Genomic DNA, 14,565 nt, shown 5'->3' on the forward strand with positions numbered 1-14,565 from the left:
AGCAGATAGTAGACATGTTTGGACAGGCTGCATGTTCAATGTTTTTTTTTTTTTTTTTTTTTTTTTTTTTCCAAACCCTGTCCCCGTTTCAAGGTTAGGAGCTTAAAAGCAGCACTCTCGGCTCTGTATTGTCTTTAGCCATGATGTTGACATGTCCCGCAACAGTGCAGCTAACCGTTCTCTTCTCTGATTCGCAGGGAACGCCTCGGATCTTCCTGCTGACGAAGAAGAGCGTGGTCCTGGCAGACCAGAAGACGGGACAGGTGAAGGCCAGCGTCCCTCTGCCTGACCTCAGCAGCGTGTCAGTCAGCACACAGAGCGACGGCTTCTTTGCGCTCAGACTCAAAGAGGTGAGGGAGACCTGTTGGGATGTGACTTTTTTTTCTTTTCTTTTTTTTCAATAGATAGTCATTTGATTGGTCAGACAGCATATAAATGAATAAATTGAGTGCATCCGCCTTTAAATAAATGCATTACTCCATGCATGTATTAAGTAGATGAATGCATTACATCCATGTATCAGCAAACAAAGCAGATGTTTTCAATACTAACAAAACAGCAAAGAGACTTTGTGAAGATGATCAGGCTGCCTAATCTGATTCCACTACTTGGACACACAGATATAATTATACATCATAAGAGCAGTTTGCCTGGGATAATGCCAGGAAGAGTAGCTGATGCTTAGGTGACAGCTGATGGGGATCCAAATAAACAGTGTGCAGACAAACACGAAATAGCTGTGATGCTTGGCAACAGTCGAGTTTCACATAAGTTGCGTAACTACTTTTCATCAAGATCTTAATGCATGTACAACAACTTCCTAACTTACCATCAATATGCAGGAATTAAGAGTGTATTCAGGTCAAACTCTTAGTTAATGACCTATAAGCTGTAGACTATAGACATGTAGAATAAGCTACTAATAAGTCCTTAATAATGACTGATTAGCAGACAGTGTGCTGCTAATTAGCATGCTAATAAGCAGTTAATGGTGAATATTGTGACCTTATTTTAAAGTGTTACCAAATTCTGTTCTATTGAAGCAATAATCACACTTGTATTTATGCTTTTGTACAGATTCTGCTGTTATTATCCTCAGCTCCGGGTCTTTGGCATATGACATATGAGCAATTCACAGCTATGATGATATTTAGTACAGCTATACTCCCTCTTGTATGATACTGCTTTGATAGAGTTAAAAATATAATTCCTGTCTGTTTCCTAAATTCACATTTATCACACACAAAGGTACTCGAACGCTCTTTTAATTAAACCCCACTTTTTAAAATGTGGGCGTTCTGATTTCAAAAAGGGAACATCGTCATCTTGAATGAAATATCAGTTTCATCAAGGATGCCTCATAGTCCCAGTCCTTCCTACAGAATCCTCGGTGTCTGACACATGCTGCTCTCTGTCACTTTCACTGTCAATGACCAAAGCTGTGAAAAACTCTCATTAGCAGTAAACCTTGCTTAGAGGTCATTTCAGCTTAAGAGAGCACACAGAGTTACAGGAGAATCTTTTATATGTTCGCCCTCCACCACACTATGGGACATGTGAAAGTTCCTGCGGGAATCTTGTCTCCTCTCCCCATGTTGTGATAATATCAATGCAACATAAATAGTTATCATAGGTTACGGCATTCAGGCTTATAGAAGTTAAGTGACGATAATGAAGTTTCTCATTATTAGAAAAAACTTTGCAAACAAGTGTTGGGAGTTATTTCATATTTCTAATGTTTTATGCAGCTCAAAAACCCTGAGATCAAAATGTGTTTTAAAAAAAAAAGAAACAGATCATGGGGGAGTCAGTAGCCTCGTGGTTAGTGCTCCATGTACAGAGGCCATAGTCCTCAAAGTGTACGGCCCAGGTTCGAATCCGACCTGTGGCTCCTTTTTAAACGCATGCCATTTTCCACTCTCTCTTCCCGATTCCTGACTCTATCCACTGTCCTATCTCTAAATCAAAAAGAGGCATAAAGACACCTGATAAATAAAAGCCTGAACCGACAGATTGTGTTAAAACATGTGAATCCAGGGAACTGGATTTGTTGATGTTGATGTTATTGTGTTTTTTTTTCATCTGTTTTGTGCTCTAGGGTTCAGCGTCAGCAATCAAAGGAGACTTCTTACTCAGCAGCGAACATCTGATTGAGATAATCACCAAACTACACCGCACCGGGGCCACGGCTGCAGACAGCGAGCAGCTCAACATCGACATCTCAGACGAGTAAGAGTGCAGGCACAGTTTAATCTCGCTACCTTGTCATAGTTTGTGATTTGTCGCTGACTTGGGTGAGGTCAAACGATGATGCTGATGTTTCTGCGTCGGCAGGTTCCTGGTGCAGTTCAAGCAGGACAAGGTCTGTGTGAAGTTCATCCAGGCAGCAGCGCTCAAGAACGGCAACAGTGTGTCCTGCAAACGCAAGAACAACCGCCTGCTGGAGGTGTCGGTTCCCGCTTCGGCATAGTGCTGCTCTTTTTTCACCAGTGCTGTTCCTGAGAGCTCAGATAAGGGTGGGGGTGGGGGGGGGGAGGGTCATTTCCATCCAAGCACCATCCACTCGGAAAAAAAAACCTCTCGTCTCATGAAGCATCACCACGTGCCCACCCTGAGCCCAAAAGTGACAGTGCAGTTATTTGGCTTGTAGTGTTGATGTTAATCCTCCCGTCTCTTCCTATCAGATTTACTATGGCACCACTATAGCTGTAACCTGACGTAATGTGCCAATTTTGTTTTTGGCAGTGAAAGCCCGAATCTGGGTTGCATGCCACATAAATTTGGTCAAATGTTTCACTGGTGTTTTTGTAAAACTTGGGTAAAGAGTTGAAGATGGATAGAAAACAAATCTCGGTGGAGCACAAGACACTTTGTGTATGCCAGTGGGTGACGTTGGTCATGATTGTTCTGCCTGTAAGTTGGATTAGTCTTCAGAGAAAAAGTCATTAGAAGGAAGTTTTTTTTTTTTTTGACAAGCGCCAGCCTCAACTGGCCTTGACTCATCCATTTTTAAGCAGCTCTGCCTTTTTAAAGCAGATGGCTTCAAACTTGAGGTGAACGGGGAAACTTTTTGGGCTCGGCTCGACAGATTTAGTTTTCTCTGATGAACTGAAACGCTGCACTTGTTTTACCTCAGTGTAACCAAAAGAGGGATGACCTGAAAATGAATTTGATTGTATTGTTGTATTATTATCTAAATACTTTTTTTCTCGGAACGTTGGGAAGTTCAACAAGAAATGTAATTTGGTAGATAAATGTTAAACCACTTTTGTATCTGCAATTCCTATGTGCCATTTAAAAGGTCCTATGTCAGTGTAATAATACAAACATCCCAAAACAATGAAGGTGATTGGCCCTGTTCTATTGCTATAATTTACAACACATTTTTCTTGTTCTTGTCAACATGTGGCAGCTCTGCACATGTGATCAACCCCTATCTTCTTCTCTACAAACACAGTAAAACATGATCCTTTTTAAGCTTTATTTCATCTACCAGTTATTGTCCTAAGCTGAATTCATATCCTTAATAAGTAGAATGTCATGTTTAAGAGAAAAAGACTTGATCAAAGATGCCGGCAAAGGCAATGAAGACGTTTCATTGGAAGGGAAAAGTACCCAATCAGAAGACGTAAAGGTACCTGCATCTTCCTAAAGTCTTCACTAGATTCAAAGCTTTTCTTGATCCAAGGTTTAAAACAAAAACAAAAAAAACTACACTTTTCTTTTGTGTGCAATAAATAAAATGCTTTGTTTTGATTGTTCTATTTCCAGCGAAAACAGTACTGAGAGCCCCCCCCCCCCCCCTCCAGCAGTCGCCCTCACTGTACCGTCAGCTGTACATAAAGGCTTTTTAGGCCGCGGCATGGACAAAAGGCTTTTTCTTTAGTATTCTAACTCTAGTTGCTGTGTTTGTGAAATAGCCGTTCTTGCCACTGCAGCGTGAGGTATTGTAGTGCTTGACCCACTCTGACCTAATGTGTATTTTTTCAATGGGAGACGCCAAATATTCAGCACACATGACCACAGATTCATGAAGTTGACCAGTTATAGCTTTTGCATCTTTCTATTACAAATACAGTAAACTTTGCTACACGTATATTTATACATAAGCCAAATTTAACTTTTCAAGGAGGCAATACAGTGCTACATTTTGCAGGTATGTTACCTTTTAATAACCTTTTTGATGTAATGGTAGTGGGTTTTGTACCGTTGACGTATATATCGACCAGATCTTTCTCTGGTGACTGCGGGGAATATAACACAGCCAAAGTTGGTCTAGTCATGTTTTGAAATCTGGGCTACCTTAGTTTGTAAGTTGCTGATGTATTTTTTTTTCAATGTCACAAAAGACACGGGGGCGTGAGACATCAGGTGTTGCTGTCCCTTGCACAGGAACGATTGAGCTGAAAGCTATTTTTGGATGTATCGTCTTCCTTGGCTCCCTGCAACAACTTTCAGTGTAGTTTTGCTAAGGTGACATCTTGTTCCTCCCCTCTACATCTCTCTCTTTCTCGCCCTTCTTTGTTTTCGTATTTGAACAATGGCTAGTTCTGCAAAATGATGTCTGCATTCTTGTGTGCCTAATGTCGACCTGTGCTGAGAGACAGAATATAGAAATGTTTTAATAGATCTCAGTGTAACATTTACAAGTAATCTTTTTTTAAATTAAATAAAAGTCGGTAATAAATAAATGTTGTTATTCTGGGATTCTGTGGCATTCTTTCTTTTTTATTTATTCCAGCATCTTTCACACCTACTGATCCTAAATCAGTGCTGATTTCACATGCAGAAAGTTTTACACTTCTTTTATTAACACTTTCTTCTAAATGACGCAACGGCTGGTATCAACAGTCACAGTGCTGTTGCAGTATCTAGAGGGGGTTTGCCAGGATGGAAAAGTCTTAGAGGCTTTGGTAGCAGTGAGTTTGGACAACCAGGCCTTGTCAAGCAGCTGGCCAGATGTTTTCCATCACCTCTCGGGAGAGCTCCTAGGGTTAAATTCCGCGGCTTGGGGAGAGCTGCCGACAACAGGTCTCCCGGGAGCAGCCCTCCGATTGAGCACACCGTGGTAAAAATAGCAGACCATTTTGGGCTGCCCAGTACCCAGTTCCCACCACTCTGCAGGCTGGGAAAGGAAGGAGGAGTCCCAGTCTCTCAGTGGATGTTCAACCCTCAGTGGGAGTGCAAAGGAAATGTACAAGGCACAATCCCATCTCCTGCAAAGTCTGTATCTTTCGATCAGGGATGCAGAACTGCATCAACTCAGCCCACTAGGACGGCTTGAATTCTGAGTCCTTGTTACCAAAGACCATTCACAGAAATGTTAGGAGTAGTGTCTTTTAGCACTTATTTAATATCCTAAAATATGACATAGGCCTATCTCATATTTACATGAACCAATTAACAAATACACACCCACTTGGAACATACAATGGAGGGTTTTTTTTATGAAAGATAACATTATGAACATACTGTACTGCAAGGTGAACATCAGCAAAAATGTCAAGTAGTGGGTAATGGGAGGTACATTTACATTACTTTTGCTTCAAGTTTGGGAAATCGTTGGTGTCACCTAGTGGAGGAGAGATGACATTACAATAAAAAGCAGCCAGGAGGAGGAAGCTGAACAAAAGGTGCTGATGGTTTTCAACATGACAAAAAGAACCTTAATGAATGTTTCATCAAGGAAAAGAAAAAAAAAAAAGATTTCTTGCAGTGCATAGACTATGTAATGTAAAAAAAACGTATAAGATTGCATTTTTTCTTTTCTTATTATTTTTTTCCCCATACTTCCCAAGTATTCTCAACTGTTTTTCCTGCACATTAGTTACTCGCATTGGTAAAATGGGAGTAACTGAAGAAGTAAAAGAATGCTGAATGAAGTTGACCTTAAAGATCTACAGAATAAGCAGCTTACTTGTACTTCTTTCTGCTTTGTAAGGTGACCTTGAGTGCTTTGAAAGGCGCCTTTAAATACAATTTAATTTTAGTATTATTACTTTTGTGACTCGTTTTTAAATGAGTGCATTGTAGAGAGAAAAATATGCTTATCCTCCTTTTAGCACATATGACCTATTCTATGTATTTAAAAAAAAAACAAATTGAAGCTTTCTGTGTGCTAAAAAAAAGTTACAGTACAGTTTCTAAAATTTGCATTGCCATTTTGACAATATCTGACCCTCTGAATGTTCTCCTTTTTTTTTTTTTTTTTTTTTTAGGAATTTCTTCATGATAAATGCCTCTGTAATGTGCATCTGCCTCATAGTGACCAGGCAGATGGACGGCGTGCATGAATTTGTGAACTCTCCCAGTGGGGATTTCCATGTTCCTTCCAAAATGGGATAAGCTGCAGTGGACTGACGGTGCTCCTGGCAGAGAAGGCAATAAACAAAAAGTATGTGGCAAGTGTGCAACTTAGGTCAGGTATGGAGTAATGTTACATAAGGATAATGGCTCCTGCTCAGGTTACGACTGTCTACAAGACCTGCAAATCCTCCCTCCACCTTTTTACAAGATGAGAGATTGTAAATAATCTCTCTCTCTCTCTCTCTCTTGCTCTATCGTGTCTTTATCTCTGTGATATCTCTGTCTGTTTCATCAGTATTCGATGTGATACAGTGTTGTGACTTTGATAACATTGAACTTTTTAAATCGGTTTCATGGCCCCAGGTTACATTACAATCTAAACTAAATTCAATGAAAACAAAGAACGGCAGAAAATAGATGTAAGAGGAAAAGAATGAAAAAGAACAGAGTGGTTATACGTGTCTCTCACTGTTAAACAGTTAAACAGTCTTTGCCTTGGGTTGAGAGATATCGTCTAAAAGAGATGTCTTCCATGATAACGCTTATCTAATGTAAGAAGCCAAGATTTAAAAAAATGGCCTGGAGGTAGTGTTGTCTCCAATATCGTGCTGTTTTCGTGCATCTTTGTACCAAAGAACGCCTTCAGGTATGACTTATCAGGCTGGTTGCTGTCTTTTATTTTGCCAGTTTTGTGGAGTCCCGCAGGGTCCCAAAACACCACCGAGCACAATTTAGAAAGTTCACCGATAAATTCTCCCCGTAGGATGACTTGTGGGTGATCCTAATCTGTCATATCTGTGGTGTTTCAACGTGTTTGTCTTCTTGAAATACAGCAGAAATATGCTTATTAGGGCATTTGAAAATGATAGGATATACTGTCTGGTATTGATTTTTCTTTTGAATGTAATAATCAATACTTCATTACAAAGAGTCTATCATAGATGTGAGGTTTACTTTATCACACGTTCAGTGTCAGATCTTTTAAGAAAATAGCCTGATTCATGTTTTTGTCAGTTGAATTAAGGTGAATTTGATGTAACAGTTTGATTAACATGGCATTCTTGAAAGACTTAAATTACCGTACTCATTAATTTGTGATTCATCATGCTGTAATGCATGAGCATTTTCTTATTTGATCCCGAATGTATAGAAGAGGCTTTTAAGTTTGCATGTCTGACCTGTTTGTCTTCTAAAAGTATTTTCAACTTCTTAAAGCTCCTGTGAGGAAAATTAGGTTGGTGTTACCTTTAAAGGCAACTTTCAGAGCAGATTTTCAGATCAAGTCAATCGCTCTCTTCAGACACATCTCCTTCATCCACCACCCTCCCCTCCTGTCTCCCCCGCCCCTCGTGTCCTGTTTCACTAGCAGGGACAGTATAGCATGCTCACTGCATCTTAATCTGTATATTATTAGTATAGCATGCTCACTGCACCTTAATCTGTATATTATAATCTTAAGAATACACTTATATTTATAGAATGTATTTATATTTATAGCATCCCATTGATCCAGCCATCCAGATATACATAATTCACTTTTTTTAGTCAACATCTGTAAATTTTGTAATTACTGTACATAGCACAGACTCTTGCACTTTCTGCTTATTTGCACTTCTGGTGAGATGCCAAACCTCATTTCGTTACTCTATACTTGTATATGTGTAATGACAATAAAGTTGAATCTCATCTCATCTCATCTCATCTCATCTCAACAGCAGACAAGTGCTAATAAGCATCTGAAAACAAGAAAAGATTCTGAGATCAATTTTAAATAATGATATGCAACTCAAAATTGATTCAACTGTGATATTTTGGTCTTTCCAGAACATAGCAAGTCTTTTCTTTTTTACACTTAATTTCCCCAAAAAGTATTTTCTTTGGTTTGCAAAGTTGGATCATCCTTGTGTTGTACTCATGCGCTGGATGACACTCCGTTATAATGCCACTAGACACAGCTTCCCCGAGTATGTGAAGCTATTGCTCTCCCCCCGACCACGTTGTGGCAAGTCTAATGGGTGGGATTCACTGGAAAAAAAAAAAACATGCATGAAACATGTTTGATCCTCTGAGCCAAACTTAAAGAAGCTGCAGGACGTGCTGTGCCATCAACGTGAACACAGACTGAGAACAACAATCCGCTAGACTCCACTCTCTTTTTAGAAAGACTTTAAAGAACTGCTTCAACTGATTTCTTTTGACAGTCAAACCTATCACCAGGCAATCTATGCAGCGGTAAATGTAAACAAGGGCTGTGTTGGCATAATGACCTTGTTGATACTGACCTGGGAACAGCAGTGATCGGCATTAAAAAGAACTTAAGAAATATTTAATCTTCTTCCTGGAGTTTATCCTGCTTTTGTAGACCATCAGAATTCATTCCTGTCTCATTCATTACCAGCTAAAAACAACTAGCAGGAGCTTTAAAGGACACTTTGTGCAACCATTATCACCTCCCCTAACAACTTACCACACTACAGTGTAGTGAAGTGAATCCGAGCCCGTAGTTGTCACTGCAGAGAAACCCAAAAATGACCCAAAATACAATGGAGAGTGGAAGCTTCCATTTTTATGTCCCTTGGATAATGAGGTTGGTATTTCTAAGTCCAGAATTTACTGCCACCTACAGTCAATAAGATCAAAGTTCAAAGAGAAGTAATGAATCTCTAAATTCAACATCAGACCCTCCCTCCCCCCTCTCTCCTTCTCACAACCTTGCTTCCCTTTTGTCATTAATTTAATGTTGCCTATCGTAAGAGATTAAATCTTAATAAGTCATCTGTCTACATTTTGAGATATGGCCATATTTTGACCCTACTGTTGTAATTCAGTTAGCATATAGTCTGCCTCGGGCGACATGTCAGTGTCATTTTTAGAAACATCTTAAATTGTCTACAATGTGGTTGTAGAGCTTGAAGAGCTTGTTCCTGGATTGAGGTGTTAGAAACAAGTCCTATGTTGGGGGAGTAGGTTAACTATATTGACTGTATTGAGCTGTCATAGGATCATGGCTGAATTCAATATCGAGTCAACAGGTTCAGGATGTAGATGTCAACACACTGACCACTAGTCTGGCATAAATCTATGCTGTGATTTACATGAAACAACTCCCTCAGACCAGTAACTCACTATGTGTCATTATGTACAAAATTCATTTCGTAAATAAGAAATTCTAATGAGGTGGATGTCTCTTTTTGTCTCTTTTTGTCATATTTAGTCTTTTTAATTTAGGTGTATTGAAGTCTTTTAATAACAAAGTTAAAACGTTCCTTTAATGCGTTAAAGGCAAGAGAAATAATGGACTGCATGGATTTAAAAAGGTCTGTTAGACTTACATTTGTTTCAGGAACACCTTAGGAAATCAAAACAATGAACAAGGCAACGAGACAAAAGATAATGACTATAGTCTTTTTAAATAAAGCAAAGAGAGAAGCAGTGCCTTTTGGGTTTTTAGCAGCTTTGAACAACATGTTTTTTGAGCGATTTAAAATAGGGTGCCAAATCATGTTGTCTTTTATCCTCAGGTAGGCACTCCAAAGTCTGAGGGCTCTCACAACAAATGCAAATGTACCTTTTTTTTTTTTTTTTAGCTGTGACCTTAAAACAGACCCATGAGTTTTGCCTGAGGATCTCAAGCTGTGCATCTTGTCATAAGAGAAGGGCAGCTTGGAGACACGGAGGGGATGCCAAGTCAGACATGGCCTTAAAAAAAAAAAACAGATTAGAGTCAGAATCAGTTTTTTATGCCAAGTTCATTTACAAATACAAAAATATGACTTTGTGTTTTGGTGCAAAACAATTAGCAATGGACGAAGGCAAAAATAGTAAGACGATTTAAAACAGGAGTGCTCCTTGGTGCGCTGGTGACGCAGTGGTTAGTGTAAGCACCCCATGGATGGAGGCTATAGTCCTCCAAGCGGGCGGGCCAGGTTCAAATCCAACCTGTGGCTCCTTTCCAGCATATCATTCCCCACTTACTCCCTCCCTGATTTCCAACTCTATCCACTATCCTTTCTCTCCAATAAAGGCCCAAAAAGCCTAAAAATAAATCTTAAAAAAACAAACAAAAAAAAAAACAGCAGTGCTCCTGCTGACTGGGAACTTAAATAGAAGAAAATATATATATATATAAAGCAATTTAAAATATATAAACGTGCAAGAGCTGTGCAGTTGTGTGTATCATTGTATTACTACAATTAGAAATATTTTAAAAATAATTCCATAAGATATGGATAGGTAATGCATAAAACACTACAGGCCCAGTTTTCAACATTACATTTTATCTGGTTTTAATCTTCCTACAGCACCATGTCTTTTAACATAGAAAATATAAACTTTTTCTATAGTAATGGACATGAAGACATGCACAGTCTAAGGTAGAAATAAAAGTCAACAGGAAAAGTGGCCTCTAGATGGGGACAGACAGGCAGAGTGTTACATTACGACCCCTGGCAGTGTGTCGGACGGTCTGGAGGGAGGGACAGGGGGCTGGAAGAAGTCTGATTAATGGGTGTTACTGGGTGGTGGAGAGTTTGTGTCCCCACTCGCCCCTTGTGTCACCAGCCCACTCAATGGCTTCATCAATTTGTAGTGATTATCACGTCAATAGGAGAGAATGGAGGGAGGAGAGGAGGTAAGGACTGAGGGCAGAAATGGGCTTCTGCCGCACCATCTGTGGGTGGCTAAACGTTCAGGCAAGAAGCGACAAGTGACACACAAAAAGTGACATTATGATCTGACTAAATGTTTTATTTTCATGTTATTAATATATTTTTTTAAATAAAATGTATATGCTAACTCAGTTCAGTTCAGATCTTTGTCATCCATGGAGGGGGAATTTGATTTACAGCACTGAGTGAAAACACAAACACAACATATAAAAAGACAATGGACAGTTTATTACAACCTGATTGAACACAACCAAGAAGAAGAAAATGTAACTGTTACAAATCCCTCTTAAATGGTAGCAATGATAAATACAGTGATAGTGCTGCTGGAAAGTACACTCAAGGCTTAAAGAAGATTAAGTGCATTAACTGCACTATAGGTACATATAAACATTTCATTTGCTCCTAACCCTGGACAGCCTGCACCTCCGACCAGAGGGGAGAAGATCAAATTCCTCAAGGAGAGGATGGTCAGAGCTACAAGACCGACCTTGTTTTTTGTATTGTTTTTTTTACAATTTTTCTGTTCCAGATGTCTGACAACAAAAGCTGCTGAGTGCCAATTATTTTACCAGCTGTTTTAACAATACTGGACCGACCATTTTTGTTGTGCACTTAAAGGTTACCAAGCCATGAGATGGTAATAGATCTGTAGAGTAAAACTATCAGTCCTACATTCGTCCCCATTGCAAGTATTCAGTCTGTGCAGAAAGAAGAGTCTCTTCAGGTCTTTTTTGCGGATTGCAGTTGCGTTCTGGCACTGACTCAGATAACATATTTGACATTGTCGCTTTGTAGAAAGAGAAAACTCTTACTTTATGATTGATTTACTAAGAAAGTAGAATAGCTAGAACATCTCTCATCTATAAGAAACACTAAGAAGCGTTGAATGAATTATTAAAAGTGTAAAGGAGTTATTAAAATTTAAAATTTTTCTGACACATTTAAAGAATATCCACTTGTGTTTCAGTGAGTTTTTGCACACTTTTATAAAACTGGAAGTACTACTTTGTGGTTGAATGTGAGCAGTTTCTACGACTCCCTGCAGAACATGTGGTGTTGAATAAACCCTTCTCCAAACAGGAAATAAACAGAAACACAAAGGGTTTGAATAGAAAGTTATCTGATCACCTAAATCCAATTATTTTTTTTCCAGCGTTTCATGTTGATATTCTCATAGCATGCTTATATTGGCTAATTCACCCTTAAAACAAAGTACTGAGGCTGATGAGAATATGCATTACATTGAAATGTTAATTTCTATCTGGACTGAAGCTTTGACTGACTGCCATGCATTCCCATTCCCAATGCCAATCTAACAGAATATAATAATATTTTTAATAGGCCCTTTTTTAAATTATGTCATTCCTGGCAACTACTCTCCTGTACTCATCTTTTCAATAAGGAAGAAACACAGGTGAGTAAACAGATCGTGAAGTGAAGTACGATGAAGTGAAGTAATAAATCATCACTATGCTCATTCTTCACTACTTCTACAAAATGATTGGGTCTGAGTGTGTTTGAGTGAGTGTTTGTCTGCTTGAACGTGCGAAGAGAGGCAGCTGTGGTGCTGATATGGATAAGCAAATAGCTGCACACACATCGTTAGGTGCTCATTTACAGACATTAGGCAGGAGCTCAGGCAACAGAGCGAGCATGTGTGTGAACGTGTATCTCTGCCCACCATCCCAGAGCTGGGAATTAAGAACTTGTCATTTTTATGTAAGCCACAAATCCGTCAGTTATTCCTCTCCCTATGAACATCCACTTTCTACAGTACAGCTTGCTCACGCTAGTCATTATATCTTGTTGTAGCGGGAAGTTGTGCCTATGAAGTTTATCGTTTTCTCAAGAGCCTAAAGACCACATAACTTCAGTGACCCCTGATCATTTACTCATGAAACAAAAACCAAGGGCTAACTGTTCAACAGGATAAATAGGATTAGCAAGACTTTATAACTTTAGCTCTGTTTTGGCTAAACTGCAATAAATCCAAATCTGCTATTTCAGGCAACAATTTAAACATTTGATAATCTCTATAAAAGAAATATTTGCTTGGCGATATACATTGAAGTCTCTCTGAGCTCCAATTCTTGTCGTTTTAAGTTTGGTGCCTCGCTGTAAACAATGACCGGTACATAGAAAAGGAACACATGACCCACTTTTCTTAAATCATATCTAGGAAAATGAATTGGCTACACACTAAAATAGAAATATTGGCTGTTTCCTTCAGAGGCTAAATGTCTTTGGCAATGGCGAATTGGTCCAGAGGCTGCAGTGAGAATAATCATTCTTCATCAATGAGTCATATGGGCTCTAATGATGCTAATTGGTTCAACACCTGGGTTTTCATTGCCTATGATGTAGCTAATTAAATTGTCCCGACTGCCATTAGACAAGGAACATCTGGGTTGGGAACACAGGAGGAAGCAAAGGAAAGGCTGAGAGAGAGGAGACCGTGGCAGAAGGTAGAGCAAAACATCCTGGAGAGAAGGTGTAAAGCAAGGGTGTGGGGGATGAGGCTGGGGGAGTCAATTAGGGAAATGAAATCTTCTCTTCAGTGTGGGATGACATAGATCAAGAAGTGACAGCCACTCCTCTAAACCTGTCAGTCCCGCCTCTGTCAAAACGATCAATTAAAGCAAACCTAATCCCTTTGTTAACCCCTGGATAGCCTCAAACACAACAGCCCTCCTGCATATATGAACTCTGTTCATCTAACACTGCTGTACACAGGAACATTGACACATCTGTGACACTATTAGTTTTCAAGACTCTTTCTCTCTGTTTGTTTCCACTATGTTTGATACCATGAAGCTTTTTTTTTTTTCAATTCAGTATAAGCTGTTTTTTGAGAACTTTGCCATTTGACTGACTGCTTTTCATTAAAAAAAATGGCCATAAAACTCAACTCATGTTTCCCTTTTCATCATCTTGGATGCACATGAGGTATCCTTGAGGTACATGAGGTATCCTTTCTTCTTCTCTAACAAAAATGGAACATTTTTCACACAAGAAGTCAAGAGCATTAAGACAATGGGAAAAAGAAACATGACTAAAACAAATCATTAACAATCATAAAGAAGAATAAATGTGAGAATATGATCAAAAAGAAATACAGAAATATGAAGTGAAGCAAAAATAAGACATTAAAATATCAAAGATATATACCAAATTGTTATGCAAAATTGTGTTGGGTCTGTCAATAACACAGTGCAGAGTTATAGTTTCTAATCTTATGGAAGTAAATGTATTAAAATCGTTTAATGAAAGGCAGCTGTAAACAGGTGAGTCTTCAACCTCAATTCAAAAGAACACACATAAGACACAAGTTGATTTCAGCGATATTTACATCATGAGCCTTTTTTTTTTAATTATAAAAGAAGCAGTAAGGACACATTTTCTGTTAACACCGTTGCTGAAAAGAAAAACAGCAGAAACGGTAGTAAATAACTTCAAAATGAAAAAAATGTTGCTGCAGAGGGCACATGTCACAAATAGAGGTCATTGCATCTTTTATCCAAATTGCCTTAAGCTATAAATCAAAATGCAGGTCATTTCATTTTGTTTGCAACCGCGTGCATAAGAACTATAG

The 14,565-nt window shown here is 38.9% G+C and overlaps 1 protein-coding gene across 1 annotated transcript in view; it reads left to right on the forward strand.

The window, feature by feature from the left end:
- Positions 1-4,707, forward strand: part of myo1b (myosin IB) — a 69,349-nt gene extending 64,642 nt beyond the window's left edge. Inside the window, 3 exon segments of the mRNA XM_020638415.3 lie at positions 198-350; positions 2,099-2,229; positions 2,335-4,707. Coding sequence (XP_020494071.1) covers positions 198-350; positions 2,099-2,229; positions 2,335-2,470 — 420 coding nt within the window. The 3' untranslated portion in view covers positions 2,471-4,707.
- Positions 4,708-14,565: the final 9,858 nt, after the last annotated feature.

The sequence above is a fragment of the Labrus bergylta genome, chromosome 13, assembly GCF_963930695.1.
Source record: "Labrus bergylta chromosome 13, fLabBer1.1, whole genome shotgun sequence".
Lineage (NCBI taxonomy): Eukaryota > Metazoa > Chordata > Actinopteri > Labriformes > Labridae > Labrus > Labrus bergylta.